At 44.8% G+C, this 13,992-nt stretch overlaps 1 protein-coding gene across 1 annotated transcript in view; it reads right to left on the bottom strand.

Annotated features, from left to right (window-relative positions):
• CRACD (capping protein inhibiting regulator of actin dynamics) overlaps positions 1-13,992 on the bottom strand; it is a 233,134-nt gene that overhangs the window by 42,493 nt on the left and 176,649 nt on the right. Inside the window, exon 16 of the mRNA XM_036254198.1 lies at positions 9,274-9,445. Within this exon, the coding sequence (XP_036110091.1) occupies positions 9,274-9,445 (172 nt within the window). The remainder of the gene's footprint in view (positions 1-9,273; positions 9,446-13,992) is intronic.

The raw sequence follows: 13,992 nt of genomic DNA, 5'->3' as shown, positions 1-13,992 counted from the left end.
GTGACAGGAACAATGGAACACGGGGGAGGTGTTTCTGGGAAAGTCCTCCTCATTCACAAATCATGACCCAAGGCAGGGATGGTCCCCTTTCTGTCTCTGGTTTCTGTCATCTGCACCTGACACCTGGCACTGTGGTGGGCCATCTCAGGCTATAAGGGGATGAGCCCGAGGACAAGAGCCTACTCCCCAAGGAGCCTACTCCCTGAGGATAAGAAGAGGAATCAGACTAGATCTTGATGCTGCTGCTGGGCTGCTTCATGAACAAACTTTGGAACTTGGGAAGTTTTCCAGACTTTCAGATACGTCAGATGCATTACTGTTGAAGATACTAATAGTTGTGTTTTCTGAAATCATCTTATCCGACACAGCCTTCTAGCCACGACTGTAGGCACTGGGCACATTCTAAGACCCATTGACATCATCTAACCTTGGGGCCTGCAGACAGAAATTCTCCCCACCCCAGAAAGGAGATGTTTTCTGCAGCTGGCTAGTTAACACGTGTCTCAGGCTAGCCCGCCACCTCCTCCTTATCCTTTGTCTTTTTTGGACAAGCATCATGTAATTTGGGGCCATAGATATTGGGTAATTACCAGAGCGATGATTAGGGATTCACTTCAGGGATACGGAAATATAATTATAGTCCCACTGCAGCCTGTTTCCATGACAACAGGGGCAATTGCAATTGATCAGCAGTTTTCTTCCTACACAGATCCGTGAGTCTCATTCAAATGAAATGCTAAAGAGCAATTAACCATCCTCATCAAACCAACTCGAGTTGCTGAGAGAGACTGGAGTCAGATTATACTTTGTGTGGCATCTTCGAGACTCGTCCCCAACTTGCGTACTCGATGAATTTATATGGTACCTAATAGGCTATAGAGCACCCAATCACCTAATAATTACAATAGAATCAGGATACATCACTAAAAATTCAAGGAAGAGGAGAAAAGTTTAGAGTCTTAAAAGAGAGACACTTAGAACTGGAAGTCAAAGGTTCATCTGCTCCAGCCCCTGGGCCTGGGCCGCCATCACACGGGACAGTCACCTGACCTGCCTCTGAAGCTCTGCGGGGACCCAGGCCTCCTGCTAACTCTTCCACTCCTCGGCTGCCCCGCCTGGAGAAGGCCTTTCCGTAAATGTCTTTAGCCATCATCTGAATCCACTGAGTCTTGGTCTATGCCCTGGAAATAGGAAACTAGTTATCAACTTCCTCTTTATCTCAGCAATATTACCCTGCATTTGTAAAGTGCTACATCAGAGCAGAGAGTACAATGTCACATGCGTTTTCTGTCCTCAGAAGAATGCTGGGAGACAGCACATCCATGTAACAGATGAAGGAGCTGGCTAAGGACCCGCAGCTCCCGAGTGCAAGCGTCGCATTCCCAGGAGGACCCAGGCTCTGATCTGCTGGCTCCCACATACGGCACCTCCAATAACAGCTGCAACTGATTCGTCAACCCTCTTTCCCCCTCGACGTATTCAGCCCAGCTTCATTAATTCCTCTGCTTAGTTCCTAATTTTTTATTCATCTGATGGTTTTTGTACCCCCTCTCTAATCCCTGTACAGTTTCAGCACCTGCCAGGTTCCTAGGGGTAGAGGATACATGACCGGGTGAAGTAAGTCTTTCCTGACTTCACCTTCTGAAAAGCACGAGGCGAAGAGACCCAGGTCCCCCACCAGACGGCAGGGAGCCTGAGCGTCTCGTCGGTCCCTTGGTGGCGGTTGTCTTGTCAGAGCAGCAGGTGATTTTCCGTTTCCAGCAGGCCAGAGGGCAGTGCTACTCTTCATGTGAGAAACGGAAGGGTAAATCAGATGAGCCCTGACCTGTCCAGGGGGAAGCAGTGGTGAAAAGGGCAGTGTTCGTGAATGACCGACCACTGCGTGCCGGCTGTGCGCCAGGCTCGTGCAGAGGCTGGGAGTACCGTGGGAGGCAGGTTGTGCAGGGAGGGGGAGTACCTGTGAGAGCAGGGGCCGCGCCTGGGCGAGGGGAGGGGCAGCGGAAACGTGCTCTGCTGAGGAAGGCACGTTGTCCAAAACACTGAAGGATGGAGGGGAATTAGCTGGGGGAAGAAGGAAGGGCTGGGGGCTGGGGTGTTCCAGACAAAAGTATCAGCATGTGCGAAATCAGCGGACGTGGGTTCTAGCCACACCTCTAACACTAACAGCACTGTGATTTCCTTGAGCCTCAGTTTCCCTATTTGTAAAGTGAAGGTATTAGATCAGGACTAAAAATTACCTTATACCTTTAACACTGGTGTGTGTGTGTGTGTGTGTGTGTGTGTGTGCGTGCACCCACTGAATAAGGGTGTCATGTAAGTAGAGTAGGATTTATATTAGCTTTTGGGGATGGTGGAGTACACGGGGTCAACCACAGGCATATAGTTTAAGTAGGCAGTTTCAAACATGACCTGTATCTCTTTGCCCATCTCCTCTCTCCCACCAAGTCCCCCCACACCACCCATGCAGGGGCTCAGTGCCTTCAAGCAAATGGGAGCAGCTGTTTGCGCTTCCGAGCCAGCCGGCTCTGCACTGCGGTGATGTCCTCCTTCAATGCGATCCCTTCTTGCTCCATCCCAAATTTCAACCCCCTATTTTAGGATTTGGGGGGAGAAAATAAGCCCTTGCTCTCCCCTGCCAACATGAACTTGTCACCTCAGACAGACATGACCTTTTCAAGGCCACGTTCATTGCCTCTTTAAAAATATCTTTACTGCCCTGGCCGGCCTGGCTCAGTGGTTAGAGCGCCGGCCCGCAGACCAGAGAGTCCCGGGTTCGGTTCCCGCTAAGGGCATGGACCTTGGTTGCAGTTTGTCCCCGGCCCCGGTTGGAGCCGTGTGGGTGGCGACCAGTTGATGTGTCTCTCTTACATCGGTATTTCTCTCTCTCTTCCTCCCTCTCTCCCTCCCACTGTATCTGAAGGTAAATAAAAATATCTTTATTGAGATATAATTCACATACCATAAAATTCAACCTTTTAAAGGTACATTTCAATGATTTTTAGTCTACTCAGAGAATTGTGCAACCATCAACGCCATCTAAGTTTAGAAGATTTTTATCACCCCCTACAGAAGCCCCATACCCATTAACAGTCACACTTACCCTACCCCAAGCCTGGCAACCACTAATCTGTCCATCTCTATGGATACTGCCTATTTGGTATTTTCTGTAAATGGAATCATAAAATAGGTAGTCTTTTTTAACTGGCATCTTTCAATTAGGATAATGTTTTCAAAGTTTATGCATGTCTTTACATGGACCAGTGTTTCATTCTTTTTTATTCCAAAATAATACTCCATTGTATGGATATGTACCACATCCACTCATCTTTTGATGAGCAGCTGAACTGTTTCAACTCTTTGGCTATTATGAATGAGACTGTTATGAACATTCATGTACAAGTTGTGTAGACATATCCTTTCTTTCGGGTTTATACCTAGGGTTGAACTGTTGGGTCATATGCTAACTCTACATTTAACATTTTGAGGATCTGTCAACTGTTTTCCAAGGCAGCTGTACCATTCACATTACCACCAGCAATGTGTGAGGATTCCAATTTCTCCATCTCCTCACCAGCTCTTGTTATCGTCTCTCTTTTCTATTATAGCCTTCCTGATGGGTATGAAGTGACACTTCACTGTGGCTTTGATTTGCATTTCTCTGATGACGAATGATGTTGGGCAAGTGTGTTTCCATATGTTAGTGGACATTTTTATATCTTTGGAGAAATGTCCTTTGCCCGTTTTTAAGTGATAACAGTACTTTACGTACTCTGAATATAGTCTTATCAAGTAAGTGATATGCAAATGTTTTCTTCCATTCTGAGGATTGTCTTTTCACCTTTTATTTTAGAGGATTAATTTTTTTAATTGATTGATTTGAGAGAGAGGAAGGGGGAAGGAGAGAGAAGGGGGGAAAAGAGAAAGGGAGAGAGAGAGAGGGAAAGACATCAGTTTCTTGTTCCACTTATTTATGCATTCATTGGTTGCTTCCATGTGTCCTAACTGGGGATTGGACCCACAACCTTCGGGAATGAGGATGATGCTCTAACTAACCGAGCTATCCAGCCAGGACTTCTTTTCACTTTCTTGATACTGTTTATAGCATAAAAGTTATTTTTGATTAAGTCCAATTTATCTATTTTTCTTTTGTCACTAGTGCTCTCTGGAACCTATAATATCATTGACTAATCCAAGGTCATGGATTTACTCTTTTGTTTTCTCCTAAGAGTTTTATAATTTTAGAACTTCCATTTATATCTGTTATCCATTTTGGGTTCAACTTTTGTGAATGGTGTAAGACAGGGGTCCAACTTTACTCTCTTGCATGTGGCTATTCAATTGTCCCAGCACCGTTTGCTGAAAAGACTATTCTTTATCCATTGACTTGTCTTGGTGTGCTTACCGAAAATCAGCTGACCACAAATGTAAGGGTTTATTTCTGGGTTCTCAATTCAACTCCACTGATCTGTATAGCTGGTGCCACACTGTTGAGGTTACTGTAGCTTTGTAGCAAGTTTGCTTTTAACTCAGGAAGTGTGAGCCTTTCAAGATTGTTTCAGCTATTCTGAGTCCCTTGAATTTCCATTTGAATTTTAGGACCCACTTGTCAATTTCTTCAGAAAAGGCAGATAAGTTTTGATAGGGATTGCAATGAATCTGTAGATCATTTTGAGGAGTACTGCCATCTTAACAGTATTAAGTTTTCTAATTCATAAATAGGGGATGTCTTTCCATCTATTTAGATCTTCTTTAATTTCTTTTTCTTTTTTTTTTTAGTACATATGCTTAAGTAACTTTTTTATTGAATTTATTGGGGTGACACTGCCTAATAAAATTAAATAGGTTTCAGGTGCACAACTCCGTAATACATCACCCATTCACTGGATTTTTTGTAACTGCCCTTTATTATGCTAAAGAAGTTCCTTTCAATTTGATTTGAGTGTTTTTATCACAAAAGGGTGTTGGATTTTGCCAAATGCTATTTCTGCTTCTATTGAGATGCTGTGTTTTTTTTCCCCTTTTTTTTATTAATATGCTGTATTATATCAAATGATTTCTGTATGTTAAACTGACCTTGCACTCCTGGGATAAATCACACTTGATCCTGGTGTATAATTCTTTTCACAGGTTGCTGGATCCAGTGTGCTAGCATTTTGTCGAGGATTTTCATGTCTATATTCGTAAAGAATACTGATCTGCAGATTTTTGTCTTTGCCTGGCTTTTGCATTAGGGTATCACTGGCCTCACAGAGTAAGTTGGAAGGTTCCCTCCTATTCTATTTGCCATAGTCATTCTTACAGGGGAGTTTCTGCACCTGCCGCTCCAGATCTGAGATGTTCGTGCCTCGTCTCTCAGCAACTCCAAATCTTGCCCATCACTTGGAGCCAGCTCAAGGGCTCCTCACTTCTGACCCTTTCCTGGCAGCTCCAGTCCAGAATAAGCTCCCCCTCCACGCCCATCAGTTCTCACTGTGGTGTGCAGCTGGCACTCGCTGTGCAGGGCTGTGGCTGTATGACCGTTCATGCTGGGTGTTAGGCAGAACCTGAAGCAGGACAGGTGGAGTCCCAGTAAGAAGGAGAGCCTCAGTCAGGCAGCGAAAAGCAGGAAGACACCTGAGCCTGGTGGCTCAGAACCAGCAGGCCCCCGCAGGGCCACTGCCGAGCCTCCTGGGGTGGCTGCTGCAGATTGGGGATGGTTAGGAAGGGACTCTTCACCGCCTGTGGAGCGGCTCAGCAACCTACCAGCAAGTCAATCTCTGGCCTGTTTCCTCACCTTTGAGATGGGGATATGAATGTCAATCAGAGTGTCTTTGTGAATATCACATGAGTTCATCTATACAAAACACATCGTATCAAGTTCAATTAAGTGGCAGCTTTAATATATGCTACAGGATATTCTCTATGAAAAAAGGGCTTGCAGTTAAAGCAACCTTGGAAATGCTCTGCACAGGTGCTACATCCTTCTTCTTGCAGCTTCCCAGGGTACCTTAGCACCGTGAAGGCTCTCAAAAGTCCTACGTAAAGGATCCTATTTACTTTGTTTTGGCCCAGAATTCCCCAAACCTATTTGCCAAAACAACCCTTTCCCCCCTTTTAAATTTAACATCCATTTAACCACTTTGGGAAATACATCATTCGTTCTATTTAATTAATAAAGGAAGTCACATTGAACTGTTAAAAACGGATCATGATTTACTGTTTTGCTTTTCCCACAGGCATGTATAATTTAAAAGCAGCAGCCTAGGAAAAATGAAGGCTTCTAATCTAGAGAAAGAATAGAATGCTTTAAAAGCCCAAAGGAAACGGGAAATTTCAGGCAGTAGGAGCAGATCAATAATGAGCTATTTTTGGCCATGGAGACATTGCTAGAATTACAGATTCTTAAGAGTTCAAATTCAGCTCCTTTAAGATCCCCCCAGCGCTGAAATTCTGGTCATCAGTCCAGAACCCCTGCTGGCACACACGTGGCCCCCCCACTGGTAGGCCACTCTGGTAATTGGGAAATTCTCCCTCACGCGGGACTGAAACCTGTCTCCTCGGGACCTCTACCCAAGATCACGCGAAGGGAATTTTCTGTTCTAGTGAGAGCTGTCTGTTTTGGGGATGGCAAATAAAATGCGCAGAAATTTTGTGAATCATTACACAATGCAAAGGAACACATCCACTGATGGAGCGGTGACCTGAAAATAAGAACTGTTGGAAACAACATCTTTGATCATCTCCATCTGTAAACAGGACAAAGAATCAGAGGTTCAGCCATACTGTAAGCAAGGAATGGAATACTTAATTGGTGGGGGGATGTGCATGGCAATTGTCAATTTCCAAGAAGAAAAGGAGAATGCATGTTTTAAATGACTTCTATATTCCTGTCTTTTTTAATTTTAAAAATATTTAAGGAGACATTTTGAAAACTCTTCATCCAAAGCTTATTCTTCTAGCTTCATTATAAAAACAAGTGTTAATGAAAATATAGTGTGTGTCTCACTAATGTGGGTTTATCAACAACAGTCAATAATAAGAACAGGTGACACCACCTATATTTTTATAGAAATGTAACTGTTTGATCCAATGTGGAATTTCCAAGGCTCTGTAAAACTTCAAACACAGAGAAAACTTCAAAGGGTAAGTGAGAAGCAAACAACTAGGTATAATTCAATAAGAAATCAGGCACTTGCCAAACCACAGAAAGAACAAGCTGCATTTTCCTAGGACAGTCCTTCTGAAGGAGAACTTTCTAGACTCCATCCCATGTTGCATTAAACAACTACTTGGTGGCATCTTGGTGCCTGTACCTCAGTCTGACACTGAGGCAAAAAGGCTCACATTCTGGCGTCGGCCTGTGGTCCAGAGAGACCCGGGTTCGGTTCCCGCTAAGGGCATGTACCTCAGTTGCAGTTTGTCCCCGGCCCTGATTGGGTTGTGCAGGTGGCAACCACTCGATGTGTCCTTTTCACATCGATGTTTCTCTCTCTCTCTCTTCCTCTCTCTCCCTCCCACTCTATCTGAACAAAAAGTGGAAAAATGTCCTTGGGTGAGGATGAAAATAAATAAATTTTTTTAAAAGGCTCACATTCCGAATTTACAGCTGGGGCAACAGAAGTGCAATGAAAAGCGATTCATACAGGACGAGGCTCAACTACGATGAGGACTGACAGCCCGGCAACCGGGTGAGCCCAGGGCTAGCTGGGTTTGCCTTCCAGTAAAATCATCTCCTTTGGTTAAATTCAAGTCTTCTGTCTAGAGACGAGGGAAACCAAACACGGGCCCGTGGAGGAGTCCGTGCTGGGACCAGCGAACACTGTGGGTGAGACGTGGAGCTCAAGTACGGCCTGTGGACTCCGTAACGTGTGCTCAGCTGCCGTGTCCGCTAGACTTTGCTTACAGACACACGCCGCCCCTGAAATTCACGAGACCATCGCAGATGACGGCACCTGTCCCTTCAACACGTGCAGGAGGACCTCGCACTGTCGATGGGCTCTTAGAAACCGCAACATGAAGCGGAACAGCACACAAAGAAACCGATTTTACTGACAGAGTTGATGTCCTTATTTCTGGTCACAGAAACATCATTAAACTTCTAAATAAAGACCCCAAGTACTTTTAACATTAAATACTAAGATAAATGTGAGCTATATATACATTTTAAAAAGATGAATAAAAATGAGTAAAATCATTCTTCTCCAACCCACTTATTCCAGTTCAGGGGGCTGCAGCCTATCCCTGCAGTTCAGGGCACAAAGCAGGACCCAACCCTGGACAGGACGCCCTTCTATCCAAGGGCCACCCTAGCCACCCCCACACTCAGACTGGGACAGGGTAGATATGCCAGCTCACCCACACATCGGTGGGAGCCCCTAGGGAAAACCCACACAGACACGGGGGGAAGGTGCAAACTTCACGCGGACAGTGGCCTGGCAGGGGATCACTTCTTTCCCTTATCAGTGTTACCGTGAAACGACGGTGAGCGGAGCATTCTTCAAGGTCCTGCTGCACCGTGCGAGGGCAACTGATGCAGTGCCGGGCATTGGTAGGAAACCTGTTTCAAGCACCTAAGAGGAGGCTAAATAAAACCTGGTCCCTGACTTCATGGAACTAGCACTCAAGTGACAGACAGCCAAGCAAATCAGTAATTTCCATACAAAGTGACAAGTGCCAGGGGAGCCAGGCACGTCACAGGCAAGGGCCAGCCATCGTATCAGGGAGCAGCCAAGGGCTTCCCAGGGGAGCTGACTCCAACTTTAATTGCCAGCACTCGGAGACAACCTTCTGACCCTGCTTCTGAGTTCTTTACACCGCCACGGCCAGATTTAGTGCCTGTGTTCGTCCTGAGAGAGGGAGGGAGAGGAAGCGAGGAACAAACACAGAGCAGACTCTGGATGCTCCTTGCAGACAGACAGGCTCTGGAATTGCCAAGGGTATGAAGGGTGACCACCCTGTGCCTGAGCAGTCCGTGTCCTTGATGTTGTAAAACCTAATCCATGACCAACCTTTGCCAAACAACCAGACACGGAAACAAGGTTTTCCTCGACCCAAGGGAACTTGTTGAGCCAACAGTATGCTGCCTGCTGCCTCCGGTGAGCGCCCCGAAATGAAGGCGCAGCGCGGGGCTCTTCCAGAAAGCAAGGCCACCTTCGTTTACCGGCCCCCAAGTGACTTCTCCGTGGGACACACCCGGGATGGAACACGCCTGTGCTTCGTTCCTGCCTCCTGTGGGGTCCCACTCCTCACCCCGCAACTCTGCCAAGGATGAAAAGGAAAGGTGCGAGCTCTCACCTCAGACTGTCCTCCAGGGTCTCCTCGTCGGAAGAGAAGGTGCCATTGCTGCCACTCTGCGGGGAGTGACTCTTCTTTCCTGACGCCGCCTCCCGGGGAAACGAAGTGTCTTTCTTTTTCCTTTTGCCAAACAACTTCTTAAAAGGCTGGAATTTGCCTCCCTTCTTCTTGTCTGTGGATTACAAGGCAAACACTCGCTGCAGTCTGACAGGGCTGCACCCTGGGGCCTAAGAGCAAATCACACTGAGCCGCCTGCCCGGGGAGCGGGGCAAAGGGCAGCCATCGCGGGGAGTGACGGCCAAGCCCCTGCCAGGACCGCAGGGCTGCCCTGTCCTCGCAAGGCCAGGCGGGGACGGGACGAGCCAGGAGCCCAGTGAGTCTTCTGCCCCCCGGTTCCCAAGGAGCACCTGGGACAACATGAAGGGGCGCCACGCTTCATGGCACAGCCACCCCTGCGCACACGCCACCTCCACACACAGACAGTGTCTGCTTTCTTTAACAAAGCAGGTGGCCCGTGCCCTTCTCCACGGAAGAAGCTGAGAAAAACACATAAGCTACACAGTTGAGAAAATTTATACATGTATATAATCTCTTCTGAGAATCCCTCTGTTTCAGCCTTTATACAAAGAAGAAAACTGCTAAACTCTTGGTATAAGTTTGCCCCCGAAGTCCCTCCATCCCCAAATATTTCTAATTTATCTCTCTTGTCTCCTTTTAAAATGACTATAAAGAGTCCCAAAGGGCTTGTTATGAATATCTTTCCATTTATTACTTCATCCAGTCAGGACCCAGGCTGACGGCCAACATTTCTTATAGATTTTTTAGGTGATACCTTTCAGTTCTGCTTCTTCAGCTACAAATTCCTCCACATCACTCCACTCCTACCTCAGCAAGGGAAGTATCAATCACCCTGCACCAGAAGCATCTTCTCAGGTCTTTCCTTTTCTCCAAGGAGTTTGAAGAATTGCTTATCCAGTGGTCAGGCAATCCTTTCCTTAAATTATTTAACCCTAACCATGCAGCACTGCTCTAGAAACTTTACAAATATTAATTCAATCCTCCACAATTCTATCAGGTAGGTATATTAACATCCCCACTTAACAGACGAGAAGCCTGAGGCAGAGAGAGAGGAAATAACTTGTCTATGTCATGGGAAACATATCTTTGAAGCGAGGGTCAGGAGCTTTGAGGGGAAAGGAAAGTTGAAAATGCACAACGTGTACAGAAAAATACTTGTACAAAACACAAAGGTAGGGGCCCCCAACTCGGTATCAGAGCCCCCAGTTCTGCTCGCCAGAGTATACAGAGATAAAAATTAGGTTAATGATGTTCAAGGTAATCAATCTCATTTTCTCTGATCTTCAGTTCCAGCTTTTCTTTCTTTTTCCATTGCTTTTTAGAGAGAGTGAAAGGAGGGAGAGAGGAGAGAGAGAAACATCGATGTGAGAGAGACACATTGATTGGCTGCCTTCGCACATGGCCTGACCAGGGCTGGGGATCAAACCTGCAACCCAGTTTTGTGCTTTTGATAGAGAATCGAACCCGAGACCCCCTGGTGCACAGGCCAGTGCTCTAACTACTGAGCACACTGACCAGGGCTTCAGTTCTGGCTTTTCTGAGAGAAAATTTGAAGGGTGGAAGAAGTGTTTTAAACCACTTTGCTTAAGCAGTGGCATGAGTCAGTGAAGAAGCAGATAAAATAATCAACAATTATAAAAAGACATACACTAGGATCCTTCGTACAGGTGCAAACACACCTTGAAACTGCAGCGGTCCCTGATACACTGCTGCATTTAATCACATTTAACAAGAAAGCAGATTTCTAACGTATGAGATGCCTCTTACACTCAAAGCTACTTTCACTGTGTATTACTTAAAAGACAATAAAGTGTGCAATACATTTGAGACGGCATGGTTAAAAATGGTAATAACAAACAAAAAAATGTGGATGGTGTGATTTCAGAATGTTTATATGCTTTCAGTGGTGACTTATTCAGGAGTATAAGCCAGAGACTTTCATGACATCTACTTTTGGTCTCCATGAGTAAAATCTCCAAAGGATAATTTTTTAAAATCACCATCTGTGGATTTTGAAGAAAATGAGGCAAGTGTTAAAAGAACTGACCTTACAGCCCTGGCCGGTTTGGCTCAGCGGTTAGAGCATCTGCCCATGGACCAGAGAGTCCCGGGTTCGGTTTCCGCTCAGGGCACATGCCTTGGTTGCAGTTTGTCCCCGGCCCCATCTCTCACATCAATGTTTCTCTCTCTCTCTTCCTCCTGCTCTATCTGAAGATAAATGCAAAAAAACGAAAACAAAAACAAAAAAACGTCCTCAGGTGAGGATTAAAAAAAAAAAAAGAACTGACCTTACATAAAACAAATCAATTAAGTATTTTAATTTTTAAAAATTTCTCTAAAGTGCTACAGGTATCATTGCATTATTATATAACTGGTCTTTGGCACTGACAGACAAAATAAGTGAATATTTTCTCTATGACTATCCAAGGCTCAAAATATGTAAAGGACACCGTTATTGTAGACAGTCATTATTAGAAATGGTCAAACAACAATTTATGCTACATTTCACTTATTTCTGAGATAAATCCTTCCTTTTCCCCTTTATATCAATTGCCTTTTTCCCCACTGCAGAAATACCAAGTCCAAATTCTCTAATAAGGAATATTCTAAAATACCATAGCAAAATTCTCAAAACATCAGTTATGACATCATTACTACCGGCCTGGGCCCATTAATCCAGCTTTTAAGCTAACTAGAGAATTGTAGATTATGTCAAAATTTATTGGTAGAAAAAAAAAATCACCATTTGCTCTAAAGTCAGGTGGATATGGTGGTGTTCAGTTGAGCTGGAACCAAGGGAGTTAACTATAATTACAGACAGATTAGTTTCTTGAACAGGTTCCTTGTATATTTAACTAACGGGTGACTTGATCAGCCAAGAAGGCTGGCGAGGTGCTTTGTACTGCCTCAGTGCCCAGAATGGTGGCAGCCACCATATAAAATAGTCACTGCATTGGTCATATTGTTGGGGAGACAGAAAGTGAATAGAACCAGGAAAGGGCTGAATACAAACCCAAGGATGGGATAAAAACAGCCTTGGGGAGGGTGCCCAGACATGCAGCCTTAGCTCGGAGAACCTGGACGGCCTGAAGCCGAGGCCTCCTTTGAGGGCTCCGGTCTGCAGAGCCGGCCCATCGGGGACTGCTTGTGACCCCGGCACTCCGGCACTGCACTGCACTTTATATGGGCAATGACTTGGCATGAGGACACACGTATTATCGTGGAAGACATGTCAAAGTCCAAATGTCAGCGAGCACATTGCTCAGAAGTACTTGAGAAAGGCTGTTTCAGCAATGCCTCCATTATTATCAGGAAGCAAAAGAACAGTAAAACCTCCCTCAACTACCCATCCAATGGCCACTCCCTCCTGCCATGAGGAACAGGGCCTCTAAGTCCAAGGGACACTGATCTCTCTCCGAAGGGGGTGTCAGAACACAGAAGCTTACAATCTGCTCCAAACACTTAGAGTTTGGTCACATCACAGTTATAAAAAGCAATTTCCCCCTTCCGCATTTTCAAAATTAATAATACATTTTCTGTCATTAATATCTTTAGATTTTAAATAAAATTTAAAAGTTTGCTTTTATGATACTGTTACTATTGACTGTGGCAATTAACTAATTTTCCTGGGCTCACTTTATGAAACGTCCCGTAACCACATTTAGGCCCACCTGCACTGACAGCAAACTGATTAAACAACATCGATAGGGACTGAAACTCTAAATCAGGGGAGGGCTATACTCTTACTCACTTGATCCCCCAATTTCATTCTCAAAGTTCAGTATAAGATCTCTCACATCAAAAAAACAAGTACCTAAATTTTATGAAACATTCGCAATTTTATGCCACAACCACCATTATAAAAACCTGAGATGTGCCTATAAATAGGCACTAAATGAACTATTTTGTGATCAATTTATGATTTGGGGCTGTATTAACAGTCTGTCTCTACAGAATGAACTGGCTAAGTGCATGGTCATCACTAGCAGCTATTTTCTTGATGGATAACACTCACTGCTGTTGTGACTATTTCTGTGCAGATGAGGCCTAAAAGATCAAAGTCATTTTAACAACGTAGCAAAGCAGAGCACAGAGCACTTCTTCGATGCTAATGTGAACTAGTCCCAAATACCACTGCCACAGAGAAGGAGCACAGGTTAGCAATGTTTCCTCCGACCTTAAGAATATTTAAGATGGCATTTTAGAATTTTACAACGCAAATTTACTTTGGTTGGGTGGTTGGTGCAGTGGGGAGAAGCAGAGAGGGGGAAGGAAAAAATGGCCTCTCTATTAAATTGTATTTTTTTTTAATTGGCTGCAGCTCCAGTTGAAGGTTAAGTATATGGGCCCCAGAGATAGAATAGTTGGCCCAAATCCTGATCCCGTCTCATACTAGCTATGAAACATCTGCTTACCAGCCTCTCTGGAAATGTACCATCTTAAGATGTAAGACTGAATTTATTGGGGAAAAGACAGTGGTGCCACATTGTCTTAATATTTCACCATTTTTATGTTGTAATTTTTCACATGAAAGAACCTATATATGTATAGATGTTGCCTTCGGGGATGATGGCAATTTTCATTCTTAAAGTACTGAAATGAATTAATTTATTTTCATCATCCAACAATTACTTCAGGGAA

Source organism: Molossus molossus, unplaced genomic scaffold (assembly GCF_014108415.1).
Source record: "Molossus molossus isolate mMolMol1 unplaced genomic scaffold, mMolMol1.p scaffold_m16_p_1, whole genome shotgun sequence".
NCBI classification, from domain to species: Eukaryota; Metazoa; Chordata; class Mammalia; order Chiroptera; family Molossidae; genus Molossus; species Molossus molossus.
The sequence above is the reverse complement of the archived record's forward strand: the minus strand, read 5'-3'. Positions and strand labels throughout refer to the sequence as shown.